This window comes from Chelonoidis abingdonii, chromosome 6 (assembly GCF_003597395.2).
Source record: "Chelonoidis abingdonii isolate Lonesome George chromosome 6, CheloAbing_2.0, whole genome shotgun sequence".
NCBI lineage: Eukaryota > Metazoa > Chordata > Testudines > Testudinidae > Chelonoidis > Chelonoidis abingdonii.
The window spans coordinates 63,051,572-63,067,594 of record NC_133774.1 but is presented as its reverse complement, the minus strand read 5'-3'; the positions used below and the strand labels follow the sequence as shown (position 1 = coordinate 63,067,594).

General features: G+C 37.8%; 1 protein-coding gene across 5 annotated transcripts in view; it reads left to right on the top strand.

Annotated features, from left to right (window-relative positions):
• ELL2 (elongation factor for RNA polymerase II 2) overlaps positions 1 to 16,023 on the top strand; it is a 67,757-nt gene that overhangs the window by 16,535 nt on the left and 35,199 nt on the right. For 3 of the 5 annotated variants that reach the window (XM_075067082.1, XM_032798676.2, XM_032798677.2), the window contains exons 3-4: positions 8,216 to 8,337; positions 11,131 to 11,294. In XM_075067082.1, the coding sequence (XP_074923183.1) occupies positions 8,216 to 8,337; positions 11,131 to 11,294 (286 nt within the window). The remainder of the gene's footprint in view (positions 1 to 8,215; positions 8,338 to 11,130; positions 11,295 to 16,023) is intronic. The other 2 variants (XM_075067083.1, XM_075067084.1) reach the window with 1 other exon arrangement.

Below are 16,023 nucleotides of genomic sequence, written 5' to 3'. Positions count from 1 at the left end.
AATGTATCACAGTAACTTTTTTCATCTAAATGCCCTCCGAATCAGAATTAGGTGTAATTTTTATGCGGCTAGCTTGTTTTTCCTTAAACAGTCAACAGACTCTGTTGTTGGCATTCGGTAAGGAAGCTGACACAACGACCTGAGCTAGTTTTGTTATGTCGTTGGATATCACTCATGCAAAATGTCCATATTGTGATGAAGAATTTAAGAATATTGTAGAAGTGGTTGCAATTTTACATCCAAGTAACACAAAACTTCAATGACTAATAAAGCAAATTCCAATTTCATGCCACACTATAAAGAGGCATGTCTCCTAGATCAGTGCTGATATTGCAAGCAAGATGCAAAACAATCTAAAGAATTCTCTATCAGCCTAACTGTCGAACAATCCACAGATATACAAGATGAACCACAACTAGCGATATATGTACACTGTTTCCACAGATGTAATTGTGACAGGAAAAATGTTGGATTTGGTGTTGCTAAAAGAAACTGCTCACGGTGTTGACATAAAGAACGCTTTTGACAAAGCAGTGACAAATGTCGATGTACCACAGGATAAACTTGTCCATTTTGCAGTGGATGGAGCACCTTCAATGGCGGGGGGAAAAGTAGACCTTATCGGACTCTCGAAAAGTGATCCCAAATTTCCTGAGTTTATCCCTATTAATTGCATCATCCATTGTGAATATCTCAGACAGATATTTCAAGTATGAAAATGTTATGAAAATGGTCCTAACAGTTGTCAATTTCATCTGCTCAAATGGGGGGGAAAAAATTCATCAAAGAGCTGAGTCTTGAAGACCAACCTAACCATGTCTCTTTCTACTGTACTGTGAGGTGGTTATCAATCAGCAATGTGTTAAATAGGTTTGTGGAACTGTTGGAGGCTATCAGTTCTTTCCTTGAAGAAAAGGAATGGGGGAAGTCCTGCCCACCAATGGGGATGAGACATGGATGCAGGATCAAATTTAAGGGAGAGAGCCATTGTAACTGATTATTTTCCTCAGATTACTTCCAGTTTAATTATAAACTGACTTGTCCACATTCTGGCCAGTGAAGGGAACCTTTCAGCTTGCTAGAAAGCTTATATATTTCCTTGATTATAAAGTTCATACAGTCACCTAGATGCCATGGCAATGAGTGCCCTCTAAGTACTTGTAATAGTAATAAGTGGGATATTATAAGGATGGTCATTTAGAAAACAGTTTACTTTTGAGATAACATAACATGACTGCCATGCTAATATCTTACCATAATAGGCTGTACAACAACTAGCTAATTTTACATAAATGTAAAATACAGCATACTTTATAGACACATCACACAAATTTAGGAGCAGTCTGGAATATGATAAACGTTACATAACCTTTGTCTAGCTGATAGAGACAGCTAGAGACAGATCTAATGGCTGGAATATGAAGCTAGACAAATTTGGACTAGAAATAAGGTACGCATTTTTAACAGTGAGGGTAATTAACCATTGCAATAATTTACCAAGCTCTGTGATGTGTTCTTAATCACTGGCAATTTTTAAACCAAGATGAATGTTAGAAATGATATGCTCTCGTTCTCTAATGAATTCCTGTTCGAAGTCCTATGTATGAGGGTCACAATGGTCCCTTCTGTCCTTAATCTAGGAACCAAAAAGAATAAGACCCACTCATTATATCACCTGCTTTCTTTCCTAGTTTCAAAAGGGTGCCCTAACACTAGAATCTGAGGGGATATACTTCTCTTTTCTGTGCAGCCATAGTCCCCACCAAAATGTCAGCTCAACAGCAGAACTTGATTGCACTGAGGGAGTCTAGAGCCCACAGTAATTGGAGAAAGTACAGCAACTTCTAGTCACTCTCCTAATACAAAACAGCAATCCATTATATTAAAAGATGGCAAATTCAGAGCTGATAATGGAAAATACTTTTTCATACATAACACAAAATTAGTCTGTAAATCTGATTGCCATAAAATATCATTGATGCTGAGAGTTCAGGAAAATTTGAAAAAGCATTGATCAGTAAATGGATAAGAATTTCTAGAGCTGCTATAGTAAATGTTAACTTGTGTATATACAAGTGTTTTGTCACGGATATAAACATTCATACATCTGGGTATGACCGACTCCTTATTAGTAAAAATTAGGAGAGAACTTTCCTTGGAGGCAGGTTTTTTCCGAACTACTTAATGCATGGTTTCTTGCACCTTCCTCTGGAGCAGCTGGTACTGATCACTGTCAAACAGGATACTGGATTAGATGGACCACTGGTCTGATCTAGTACAGCAATTCTTATATACAGAGAAAGCAGCCACAATGCACAAATGAAACAAAAACTATGTGGAAAGAAGTTGAGAGTTACTGTCCCAAGTTACAAAGACTAGCTGTACGCATAACTTGAGGGTTCAGAGTAAAAATTTCTTAAGAAATATCAGTAATCCCTCATCTCTTATGCCATTGTTGATCTAGGCTTCTAAGAAGTTATACTGCTTTTGATCTCTTGTGATAGTGAGTACTGCTAACTATTGTCGTCATTCTCCTTGTTACGGTATTGTTCAGTAAGATGACTAAAAGGAGGGTCTGCTCATTATCCACTATACCCTCCCATTTTGTCTACATTTTAAAACACTCCTACCTTTCCAAGGTAAGTCTAACTCTCGCAGCCCTGCATTGTGCTAAGGGATCACACACTTTCTGTAGGATGATCTTATGGCATACACCAGGGGCTCCTTGCATTCCTCTGTTCCACCACACAAGCTCCTTGTGTGCCACCCTCCCATCCCTCTCTATTTCTAAAAGGACTTAAGTCATGCAGAAAAAATAGATTTGCTTCTTTAAACCAGGGAACTCACTCCTCCAATTCAACACTTCCTGTAGATGAGAGTAAATAGGGGATTCATTTAATTGGTGTGGTGAATCTCCATACAAATGCAGACTGAATCTTATCGTCCTATCTCCTCTGCCTTGCCTAAATTGCACGCTTTAGGAGTGGGTGGTGCTAGAAACAGTTTACTGTCACTGCTACCTAATTAAGTGTTGACTTCTCCATTTTTATGTTCACAGTTACATTTCACTTCCTATATAGATCCCATCACCTCCAGAAAAATACAAACGCTTTCATATCCGGTAAACTATAAAGATCCAAATTCAGCACTAATTAATGTGTAATACCCTGGAGCTGGCCACCTCTGCATATTCTTCTGTTAATCCAAGTAATACAAAATTTTTGGTCTAAAATAGTTGCTATTCTAGTAATCCCTGAATGTTTAGACACACCTTCTTTAATCAGCCCAAGATTCTTTTATCTTCCACAGTTACTCCACTGGTTAACTAGATGTTCGTTGAGGGATTTAGCTAAACAGAAAGACAAAGGGAAGGGAGACTCAGAGCAATGGGGAAAGAGCGGGTGAAAAAAGAGAAGGAAAGCAGGAGAGGTGTGGAATGAGGCTAGGGTAAAGAGGCTGGGGGCTTATCTACACTTAAAGCTGCTGTGGCATGTCAGTGAAGATACTACCTAGATAATCCACCTCCCTAAGAGACTCTGTCTGCACTGAGAGCTAGGTTAGTATAACTGCATCACTCAGGAGTGTAGATTTTCCACTTACCTGAGCAACATAGGTTATACCAGTATAAGTTACTAATGTGGACCAAGCCTGAGACAGGGTTCGAGGGAGTTGAAGCAAACAGCCAATCGGCACAGAGCAGAAAAAGTCCCATCAAAATTTTAGAAAATGTGTCCATTGGACCCAGCTGAAGGTGCCTCTGCAGCTGCTATGCTTCAGTCTCTGTTTGGCTCTTCCATGTAGTCTTTCCAAAACATCATATAGCTAAGGGGAGGGGATGCACTAAATGGGAGTAAAATGGGGGTGTCCCTTATATAGTTCAGTCCCAAAATAGGGTAGGCCCAATTTTACCTCTTCTCTCATACCCCAGTGCAGCAGTACCTGCTTAAGCTGCTTCTGTATTTACATGAATTGTCTAGGAAAATTTCCTGGCTTTCCAACATTTGGTGGTGTTGGGCACAGTTCAGCTGATAATGTAAGTTACAGGAGAGGAACTGAGAGAAACACTTAGACTGGGTCTTGTCAGTGGGCTTGGATTCAGCGTGGAAGAGAAGCGGAGTTACTTGTCTGAAGGGGGCGGCAGTGGCAGCAGTTGGAAACACAAAGGCTGAATTTCCTGCTCCAAGTGTTAGAAATTGTACAAGGAGAGCAAAGGGTCATTAGAGATCTCCTCTGGCACTTTGATGGAGGCACAATCTCTGTGAGGAGTAGCAGTTGCACATTACATTGTACACTGAACACTATGGTAACTGAAGGAATTTTCCATGCTTTGGAATACCTGTTTATTGAAAACAATAGGAAGGAAGATACATCCCACTTATAAATTTGTGAGGATGAGAGGAGATGATGCAGGAGGAAAAAATAAAGGCTCTGATCTCCCACACTAGTATTTATTTGCTGGGAAAGTGTCAGATTAAATAACTCTCCCTTGAAGAGACCCACCTATTTAAAGTATGAACTGGAGAAGTGGGACCAGTAGTGGAGAGGTAGACAGTTAATTTCACTGTGCCCATATCTACATTAGGGGGAAAAGGGTGTTTAAAAACATGTTAGCTAATTTGTATATAAATACTAATTTTCCTAGTCTAGACAAGACCTTGGTGATTGTGTGGAATATACATCCAGAGACTTTGCAGAGCTTTCTAATATTTTATTGCCCTTTAGGGGGACTGGGAACTAGTAAGGACAAAGTAGACCTAATGAAGTACTGAGACAAGGATTTCATTGTTTTCAGAAGGAGGTAAAGAGAATATATTTTGCTGGTTGTACCACCTTGGATCTATGCTTTCTGGCATATGGAGATACAGTACTTGCTGATTTGGAAATCTGTGGGAATGAGATGTAAGGGGAATATGACAACATTATTTTAAAATGCATTGCATACTAACTACATGGATGCATTTTATTGTAAAAAAGATTAATCAGAGATGGGTATATACAGTAGCCTTTCAATAGAATTTAAAACCAAAAAAACATATTGCTTCCTGATAGCCAGGAATAGAAAATGCAAGCTATTCCTGCTAACAGCAGTGTTGACTGAAGAATTCTTAAATTATGTCTCTCTGACCTTCTGCTAAGTGTACATCAAATAGGAAAAACAAACATTAAAAATGTCCAAAAGTTTATCTTGAGTTGAAACATTGCACTTTCATTCTGATTTCCCAGAAGTCCTTGACTTGTGCGTGGAAGTTCTCTGAGGATTATTTAATTTTAGTTTAAAGAAAGCACGACTAATAAAAAAGGTGTAGTAAAGTTTGTTTTATCTGAGAGTACAAAGGCAGCGAAGATTTTTGAAGTTATAAAAAGATAAATATAACATTTGGAGTACCAGATACTGGATAGGAGAGTCAGAAGGGAATTGGAAGTGAGGAAGGTGAGGTGGTACCCTCTAAAGAGCCTGGCGGTATGACAAAAAAGAGGCAGCTGGAAATGCTTCTTAGAGAGATGGAAGTCAACTGTATGTTTAAGGGCGGAATAGAAGGAGCCAGAGTGACGTTTCAGAGTCAAGTGACGCCTGAGCTCATCCAAAGGGTTGTCTTGGGCAACTGCTCTGCCTAATGGTGTCCCATTAGGCTTTATTCTCTCTCAGCTTTTTCAATGGCTACATGAAGCCATTGGGAGAGCTAGTGAGACAACATGGATTGAAGTGTGAGCACTACATGGATAACACCCAATTCTGTATAGGCTCTACATCTGAAAATACTACTTCCAAGCTTTTCTTGCTAAGATCATCATGTGGATGAAGAGAAGCTGGCTCACAGTTAATGTGGATGAGACTGAAGTAATGCTAGTGAGATGAAAGAAGCAACCTAATGAACAACTCCTGCATAACTGTCCTTTCTAGTAAATGCATCAATCTTCAAACTGTACTAGAAGAAATGGATACATATGTCATCTTGGTGTTGTCTTCTGTACTATCCACAGTAACTATTTTGGAATATTAAGTGTGTAAATGCTTTTACTATGTAATGTAATGCTTCCACCAGGCATTTTTTTAAGACTGTCAATTAAAATTAAGATGTATACACTTTCAAAGTAAACTTGAAGCATATGTGACTGCAGTCCTCTGCTTTGATCTATTTAATTGGTATTGGGGAAATCCTCTCGAAGTATAATTTTAAATGGAAGGAAGATACCCATCAATGGAATGTTTGGAGAAAGCCAAAACAGTCTGCAAAGTACCTGGAGGCTTACTCTTTAGTGGGTCAAAATCTCACAGAATTTCATACAGAATTATCAGTCATGCAAGGGACACATACATGAAAATTAGCTGCATTTTTAAATATTTTCAGGTACCATGCCTGCATCTGAACTCTGCCAATTCTTATGGGTTTACAATCAGTCTTTAAAATGTGAAAAAGATCATACAAATGTGAAATCATGAAACTGACTTGATACAATGCTGTCAGATACACACAGTAAACTTGGGGAAATTATTTTTATTTCAGTTATAGTAATTAGTGAACAATAGTAGGCTGAAAAAAATTCTGCATAGTAATATTTTTAGTGTTCTATAGTAACCTTGCAGACTCTTAAGATAAATCTGTGATACAGAATCAAAAATGGCCTCTACAATAGGTCTTTTTATGGCTGATGTTTTATTATTAATCTCCCAATTGGGAAGATTAACTGTTATAACAGGTTCAGACACATAATCCAAGATTTGTATTTGCTAATTAAACTACTTCACTTAAATCCTTTCTCTTTACTATATAGTGTTTTATTGAATGGGACAAGTACACGTTTTGAGTTTAAATAACTGAGTAGTGTGCAGGTTTAGTCTCTATCTTTCTTTCTGAAGGCCAGCAGTTGTCCCAAGCTGCCTGATGCGCTTTGTCCAACATTGATGATCAAACCATAAATGGCAGTGACTTTTTTCCTAGGCTTTCATTTCAAGGAAGAAAATCACACATTATACTAGTTGTTTAAGTTAACACCAATCATGTCTATTGGCCAATTTTATAAGCAAAATAAAAGGTATGTACCAGAGGAGGATTCCAAAAAGAGCATTGTGTATGTTGCTTTTAAATAAACATTTTCCTTCAAAAAAGGTTATTTAATGTGTTGAACCTTCAAAGAGATTCCACAAGAATCTCTTAAATGAGAACAGGCGTACTTGTGGCACCGTAGGGACTACCAAATTTATTTGAGCATAAGCTTTCGTGGGCTACAACCCACTTCTTCGAATACATAGACTTAAATAAGAGTTTGTCTAACTGCAAAATAAATTTAACTTAAAATATATAGGACTCAAAAACATCTGCTTTATTTTTGCTTTTGGAGAACAGCATGTTAGAGCATGCATTGCATGGTTTTGCTATTCTATTGAGCATGAGAAACTGATACTTTTTAAATCTACAGAATACAGAACATGTTGTGTACTATGCACAAAGCTTAGGATGAGTGTATTGAACCAGGAAAGTAAGTTTTATCATCTGACTTCCGATTTCTTGTACAAAAAGCTATGTGTATTTTGTATTTTTTACAAGCAACTTGATTTAAAATAGATAAAAGTATTTGTCTGAGAGGCATTTAGTCCAGGAGAGTTTAAACAAATCTATATAACCAAGCTATTTTTAACAGTCTTATTGTTGGTTAATATTCTTGTTTTGTCTCCTCTCATCCTTGGTTTGTGCCTTCATTTTTATTCTAGAAATCTAGTCCTGTCTAAATTCCACTAAGATTAACTGTAATTTAAAAGCCAGGAAACAAGGTACTGTAGGTTCTACTTATGTTGTTCTGTGTTTGCTTGGTTGGCCAAACAGTAAGGCTTTTGCTTATTCAGTAATGCACCTAATCAAAGCTTAACTTTCAGTACACTAATAGTTCTATTGGAGTCAGTTGGGCTCTACACATGACTAAAGTTAAACAAGTGCTTAAGTGCCATGCTGAGTTAGGGCTGTTTATTGTAGACCTGAGCAGGGTTCAACTTGTATAACTACAGGTATAGTCTTGTATCCTGATAAGATTATTTTTGAGAGGAAAGTGTGCCAGCATTAACTCCTTTATTATATGCTTCATAATTTGAGTGGCAGTCATATCACAAATATTAAGTACACTTTATCACTGCACTTGGATTTAAAGTAAAAAGAAAAAAATACTATACAAATCACATTGATGGGCCCATGTAAAACTTCAGTTTATATTTATCTTTTAGCTTGTCAAAATTCCCAAAGCTGATCTCCCAAATGAAGTGCATAACTTTAACTTCTACTTGTCAAATGTTGGCAAAGATAATCCTCAGGGAAGCTTTGATTGTGTCCAGCAAACTGTCTCAAGGTAAGCAATACTTAAATTTGTCCTGAAAGAAAATACTACGTTCATTGTGTGGTCTAGAACAGAAACAGTGAGAGGTTGTAAAACAACTTTTTTTTTTTTCAAACTGCAGTAAAATATAACATCTAGTTAAAATATAGTCTCTTAAACTATAAATACCTGCTTTTACATATCACTGTTTTTGTTTTGCTTTCCAAAAACTAACCTCTGAATACTTTCTCACTTCACTAGTGCTATATTTGAAAACTAGGCGGTACTGTCAATGCTTGGTTCAGATCTGTGCTACTACAGTTTAAATATGGCTATACCTGGCAGCGTTCTAGCATGGTTTCTCTGACCGTGATGGATAAGGATTTTAAGAACTACTACGCTAGTCAAAAATCTTATATACGATTGTATGACTACCCTGTTCCAGGATCTGGTTGCAACACAACAATTCCTTGACACTGTACAGTTGGGTTTGCAACAAGGCTTATATTGTTCACTTGCATTTATGCAGGCAAGACTGCTGTACCATGCTGGAGTAGAAACTTACAAGTGGGCCAAGGAAAACGGTGTTTCTGGTACTGTAGATGAATCCTGTCTTATAGACCAACTCCCTGGCTAATTTACAGTGTTAGAACATGTATCGCAGACAGACAGCTATGAATACCGATCAAGGAAATTGAGCTAAAACTGCAAATAAAAATCCATGCTTATACATGGGCATAGATGAATGACATAGTTCTACTCTCAGTCTAGCCAGTGCTAAGTCTGAAGTTTTTAAACCTGTGTGGAGAAACTACTAGAGTCAAAATACCAGTTCTTTTATGGTTTTAGAACAGTAGTGCAGAAACTTCTTGTTGGAATTTCACACAATGTTTAATTTGTTCAGTTTTGAGAAGATCCTGTGAATTATGATGGAAAATGCAACCGACACTTTTTAAAATAAAAATTTCCTGAAGTTTCATCACTGGAAATTGAGAAGCTTAAACTTAAAACTGCAGTGGTTTGGGGTTGCCAAATGGTCAACCCAGGCTGCAGAATTACCCAACAGGCCCTTTTCTTCTCTGGTCCCTTATCTCCTTTACTTCTCTCTCCCACTCCAGTAGGCCACCCAAAATTAATAACCATTAATGGCATTTTGTATGTGATTATGTCTTAAACAAAAATAAGTAGGGCACATTAACATTTTATTTATCAAGAGTCTCAAGAAATTCATTAACATGAACAGTTTGTTAAAATGCCAAAGGATAAACTGAATCTTACTTGAAAAAAAATGCTGTCTCCAGCCTTCAATTGGGCACAGTATTCAAGGAGTCAAGCATGGGGTGCAATTTGCCTTGGGTAATGGAATGGAAGGGACATTACCTTGGCTTTTCAGTATCCTAGTGCATTCTTTGTGATGTAACAAACTAAAGAACTTGGAAGTTACACAGTATTGTAAAATACAACTTAATTTTGTCCGTAGTAGAAATGGCACCCTGCTCCAGGGGGGCACTCTTATAGCTGTGAAATCTTAAATGTATTCTGGGATACAGCTGAGCTTGACCTAGCTGGCATGACTTCAGGGGAGTTAAAAATAAAATGGTAAGTGGAGGAGAAATGATGTGCTGAATGTTCCTTACCCATTCTGTTTGGAACATTAAACAGAGAATTGTAGAGTTGTTTTCAAAAATGCTGCAGGTCAGCTAGAGTCACTGTCCTTTGTGGGATCAGAGCTACTCAGATACCACTATAACTGGCGTGCTTTTAACTAGGCATTTATGCTGTACTTGTCACAAAGTGTTAAAAACATAGTCATTGGTTTGAATTTGAATAGTCTTCCCTGCCCAGTATAGAACAGGAACTTTTATATTAAAACTCTTTGAGGAACAACTGTCTCTATAAATACAGGTATAGTATTTATACTATAAGTACAGGTATAGCACAGTTTTAATCCAGGTATGTAGGCTTCATTGTTAGTGTGCACACACTAAACTTCACATCTAGTCAGTGTTTTTAATACACAGGTTACAAGGTACTACACCTGCCCTTGAGTTTTTGTGGTTTTTATTATCATACTTCACTGTTTTTCAAATGTTTGTCCCTTGTTACACGTAAGACTCACACAAACAAATTTGGGAACAATGAAAACAGACTCTCTGGTGTGCAGTCAGGTGCACAAAGTAAGCAAGTTAAGAAACAGAATTGTTTAACTGAAGGGTTAGAGAAATCTTAGGCTACAAGTAATGGTAAAATTGACACTTAGAATTAGGTTGATGGTTTTCCTTTAAAGGTTGGAGAGAGTTAATGAGAACTGCATGAATGATTAAGGCCCTGTTACGACAGACAAAAAATCTCACTTTTTCACTTATGTTAACTCAGTTAAGTGAGTTTAGCATAATTTGAAAAGTTGTCTGAATGTTTAAGACACCGGCTAAGGCATGCTTTATGTAGCGTTTTGATACCATATAACTCTTTTGGTTAGAGGGGTGACTTTTTTTATTGAAATAGTTATACTGTTTTACAACCTCTAATACGAGTACAAGGTTGTCTTAATCCAGCATCATTGTGTCCACTTAGGGGGTGGGGTGAGGGTGTTCTACCATTTAACTGTACTTGTATAGTTAGTGGTATAATGTCAATGCAGAGATGCCATAAAACACATTTGAAGCTGTGTTAGATGACAGCTAGCTGTGGGATTGAAAAATGCACCCTTTTTGTCCATTAGGATTTGCCATAAATGCCTCTAATTTTTATTCTGTATTAATACATTTTAAGTTCAGAATAAAGTACTTATTCTTTTGAAACTATTTTCTTTCAATACTTTCATAGTTCTGGAATCTCGCAGCTCAATTGTCTGGGATTTATACAGGATAAAATTACAGTATGTGCAACAAACGACTCGTATCAGATGACAAGAGAACGCATGACCCAGGCAGAAGAAGAATCTCGCAACCGCAGTACAAAGGTCATAAAACCTGGTGGGCCATTTGTAGGTATGGTTGTATCTAACTTTTTAATGTAATAGGCAGTTAGAAGGTAGTAATTCTGACCATCTTCAAGATCAGAACTTTAGTCTACTGACACTGCTTACATCTCAATTTTTTGGTAGTACAGCCTCACCTCATCTATTCACACAGCCCCATTCACCTCTTCTCCTTTTTCTCCTTGTTCCCTAGCACATGCTGCCTGGATTTCCATTCTTTCCCAGAACTCTGTACATCCATTTCCTCAGTTCACTGCTTCCTGTGCTCCTTGATTATTTTCTTCCCTTCTTAGACACTTAATATTCTCATTGTTTGTTTGTAACTGCTATTACAAGTTATTTAAATATTACATGTGTTCATGGATTGACCTACAGTGTTTCAATTTATAAAGCTATCAATATTGCCTTAACCTGCAGTCTGGAAAAGTGACACAGTGGAGTTTTGGTATACAAGATCATAAACCTAGGAGCTACAGAAAAGTGAATTCTGTATGCAGTGTGATCAATGTATCTTGATTTTAAAAATCCATATAGTCTGCTCTTATTTTATAGAGATCCATGACAATACAAACCATTCCATGCATGGTTATGAGGCAGAGTCTACAGCAGGTTTGAAATAGTACCAAGATCACAGAAACTAGAGATGGATAGCTGGAAGAGACCTCAAAAGGTCATCTTGTCTATCCCCTCCCCCTGTCCCCATGTTGAGGCAGGGTCAAATAAATCTTTCTTAAAAACCTCCAATGATGGGGATTCCACATCCTCTCTTGGTAACCTATTCCAGTACTTAGCTATACGTTATAGTTAGAGAACTTTTCCTAATATCTGACCTAAATCTCCTTTGCTGCAGACTAAGGTATTACTTCTCCCTTTTATCTTCATTGGATAAAAAGAATAATTGATCAGCATCCTCTTTTCAACAGCCCTTCGCTATCTGAAGACTGTTATCAGGTCCCTCCCTCAGTCTTTTCTGAAGGCTAAACATGTCCAGTTTTTTTAACCTTTTCTTATGGGTCAGTTTTTCTAAATCTTGAATCACGTTTGTTGCTCTTCTGAGTCTCTCCAGGTTGTCCACATCTTTCCTAAAGTGTGTCACACGAAACAGGACACACTACTCCTGGCTAGAGCAGGATAGTTACTTCCTGTGTCTTACATGTGACAATCTTGTTAATGCACCCCAGAATTCTAGCCTTTTTGTAACTGAATCACACTATTTGCTCTTATTCAGTCTGTGATCCACTGTAACCTCCAAATCCTTTTCTGCAGTACTAGGATCTAGCCAACTCTTACCCTTTTATATTTGTGCATTTTATTTTTCCTTTGTAAGTGAAGTACTTTGCACTTCTCTTTATTGAATTTCATCTTGTTGATTTCAGACCAATTCTCCAATTGTCAGGGTCCTTTTGAATTCTAGTCTTGTCCTCCAAGATGGGTTGCAACTCCTTCCAGCTTGGTGACATCAGCAAATTTTATAAGCATACTTTCCGTTCCATTATCAAATTCATTAATTAAAATGTTGAATAGTACTGGAGCTAGGACAGACACCTGCAGGATCCCACTAGAAGATTCATCACCCCAGTTTGACGTAAACCATTTATAATTATTCAAGTGTTTTTTCAATCAGTTGTATACCCATTTTATAGTAGTTTCATCTAGACTACATTTCCCTAATTTGCTTATGAAAATGTCATGTGAGACTGTTGAAAGTCTTACTAAAATCGGGATCATGTGTACTGCTTCCCCCCCCCATCCACTAGATCAGTAACGCTATCAAAGAAGGAAATTGCATTGTTTGGCATGACTTGCTCTTAACAAATCCATGTTGACCATTGCTTACGACTTTATTATCCTTTAGGTGCTTAAAATTATTGTTTAATAAGGTAAGCCTGAAGTCCCTGCTCCCTTATTCGTATTAGTGATCCAGTCAACTGTAGTGACCCTCTGTAATAACAATATCTGGATGTGAATTTTGCCATATGGGAATGTAGAATTCCCTTAACACGTATAGTGCAAATGACCTCAGTAGACGCACTCACCATGCTGTGCTCCAGCTTACACACACTTCTTCCTCCTCCTTCATCTAGCAGTGACCTCTGAAAATCTGGAGAGCAAGATATTTAAATCTTACAACAGTACTTCACTGCCTGCAATTAACATTCAAGTCCAGTTATACTGCAGTGCTGAGTTGGCCTACAGCAAGCCATCTTAAATAGGTACCTACCTGGCCTGTGGAAATGCAAAACTGCATATATGCTGTCTGTGAACTGTAGACTCCAGGAAGGCATATTTGCTCATACTGGAACTATATCTGCTGCTGCTCTCCGTACAAAATTCCTTCTTCCTGTAGATTGCCTCCAAAGAACAGCCTTTTTGTTGCTTTACCGACTGAGATGTCAGTGGTTTTTTACTATTGTATTCCGTTTTCAACATTCTGGTGGGATATTCGCCTATTTACTTAAAATTGTGTTCTCTTGAACACACCATTCACTTTGGCTACATAAGCCTTATAAATCATGTCGTCAAGCTTTTGGATGAGAATGTGCTTACCACAAAGAAATCAAAAAGTAGGTTCTGTAGTCCTATGTCAGTCTCTCAGGATGTATATCCCCACTCCACTGAATTTTCAACCTCACCTAGCTATTCACTTCTTGAAGAAGGTGAGACAGGGATGGTTCTAATTCTTTGTAAGACAGGCCAGAAGTTTAGTATGGGTATGGAAGTATCTTAATACACTACACATTTAAGACTGAGTTGCAGTGAGGAATTTAACTGACCACAATTGCATGAAACTAATCTCACATGACTCACTATTTAACACTGTTGTGCTAAAAATGCAAAGATTTATCTGTTCATGTAGTTATGGTTATTTTTGAAACCAGAAGTGCAAGATCTAAAGGATCAATGTGATTCTAGGCATAGTTAAAAATGGTTGTTAGTCTATACTGCAAAATGGACATTTTTTTTTTACTATTCCAGGAGATGACAGCCAACATAGCTGATTTCATACCATAAATGGAGTTGGTTTGTATGAAGTTGTTTTTGATGTCAAAGAAAGTATTTAAGAACCTGTTTTCTGGATTCCAGAGTGTCTAACCTGTGTTAAGGAAGAGGCCAGAGCCTCAGAAGTCCTTAACACTTTCAGGTTTCTATTTTCCTATGTAAGAACAGTCATACTAGGCCAGACCACTGGTCTCTCTAGCCCAGTATCCTGTCTTCTAACAGTGGCTGGTGCCTCATGTTTGAGAGGGAAGGAACAGAACAGGACAGTTATTGAGTGATCCATCCCATCATCCACTCACAGTTTGTCAGTCAAGGTTTGGGGATATCCAGAGCATGAAGTTGTGTCTCTGACCATATTGGCTGATATAGCCATTGATGTTCATAGCCATGAACATTTCTAATTCTTCTTTAATCTAGGGTGTGTGTTTTTTTGTTTGTTTGTTTTTGCTTCACAATGTCCCGTGGTAATGAGTTCCACAGGTTGACTGTGTGTGAAGAAATACTTCATTATGTTTGAATCTACTGCTTATTAATTGCATTGGGTGACCCCCTTCTTCATGTGTTGTCTGATAATTCTGTTCTTCACTATAGTTTCAACCAGATTTCTGGTACTGAAGTTGAGCTTACCGGCCTCTACTTGCCAGGATCACCTCTCTAGCCTTTTTTAAAAAATCAGCTTTACATTAGCCGTCCTCCAGTTATTTGGTATAGAGGCTTATTTAAGCGATAAGTTACAGAACCTAGTTAGTAGTGCTACAATTTCATACGAGTTCCTTCCGAACTCTTGAGTGAATACCATCAGATCCTGGTGACTTCTTATTGTAAAATTTATCAATTTACTCTATTGACACCTCACTCTTGGACAGTTCCTTAGATTTGTTTACCATAAAAATAATGGGTCTCTATCACATCCTCTGCAGTGAAGACTGATGCAGATAGTTCATTTAGGTTCTCAACAATGGTCTTGTCTTCCTTGAGTGCTCCAGTGGCCCCATTGATTGTTTGGCAGACTTCCTGCTTCTGAAGTACTTACAAAAACTAACAATACATTTTTATCATCTTTTGCTAGTTACTCTTCAAATTCTTTTTTGGCCTGCCTAATTATTGACTTGCCAGAGTTTGTGCCATTCTGCTTTTCTTGGTAGAATTTGACTTCCGATTTTCAAAAGATTTCCACCCCCCAACCATTTCCTTTACTTTGTTTAGCCATGGTGGCCTTTTTTGGTCCTCTTACTTTTGTTGTTTGTTTTTTGTTTTAATTTGGATATACATTTAGTTTGAGTCTCTGGTCTGATGTGTTTAAATAGCTTCCGTGCAGCTTGCAGGTATTTCACTTTTGTGACTGTTCCTTCTAATTTCTATTCAGCTAGCTTCCTCATTACTATTCCCCTTTTGGAAGATAAAAGCTGCTGTGGTGGTTTTCTTTGGTTTCTTCCTCCCTACAAGAATGTTAAATTTTAATTACATTATGGTTGATAATACTGATCAGTTCAGGTATGTTCGCCTCTTGGACCTAGTCCTGTGCTCTGCTTGGAACTAACTCAATAATTGCTTCTCCCCTCTTGGGTTCCAAGATTAGCTCCTCCAAGAAGCAGTCATTAATGGTGTCTAGAAATTTTATCTCTGCATCCCATCCTGAGGTGATGTACTCCCAAGTAATATGGGGATAGTTGAAATCCCCCATTATTATTGGGGTTTCTGGTTTTGTAGGCTGTCAAATTTCCCTGAGCATTGCACAG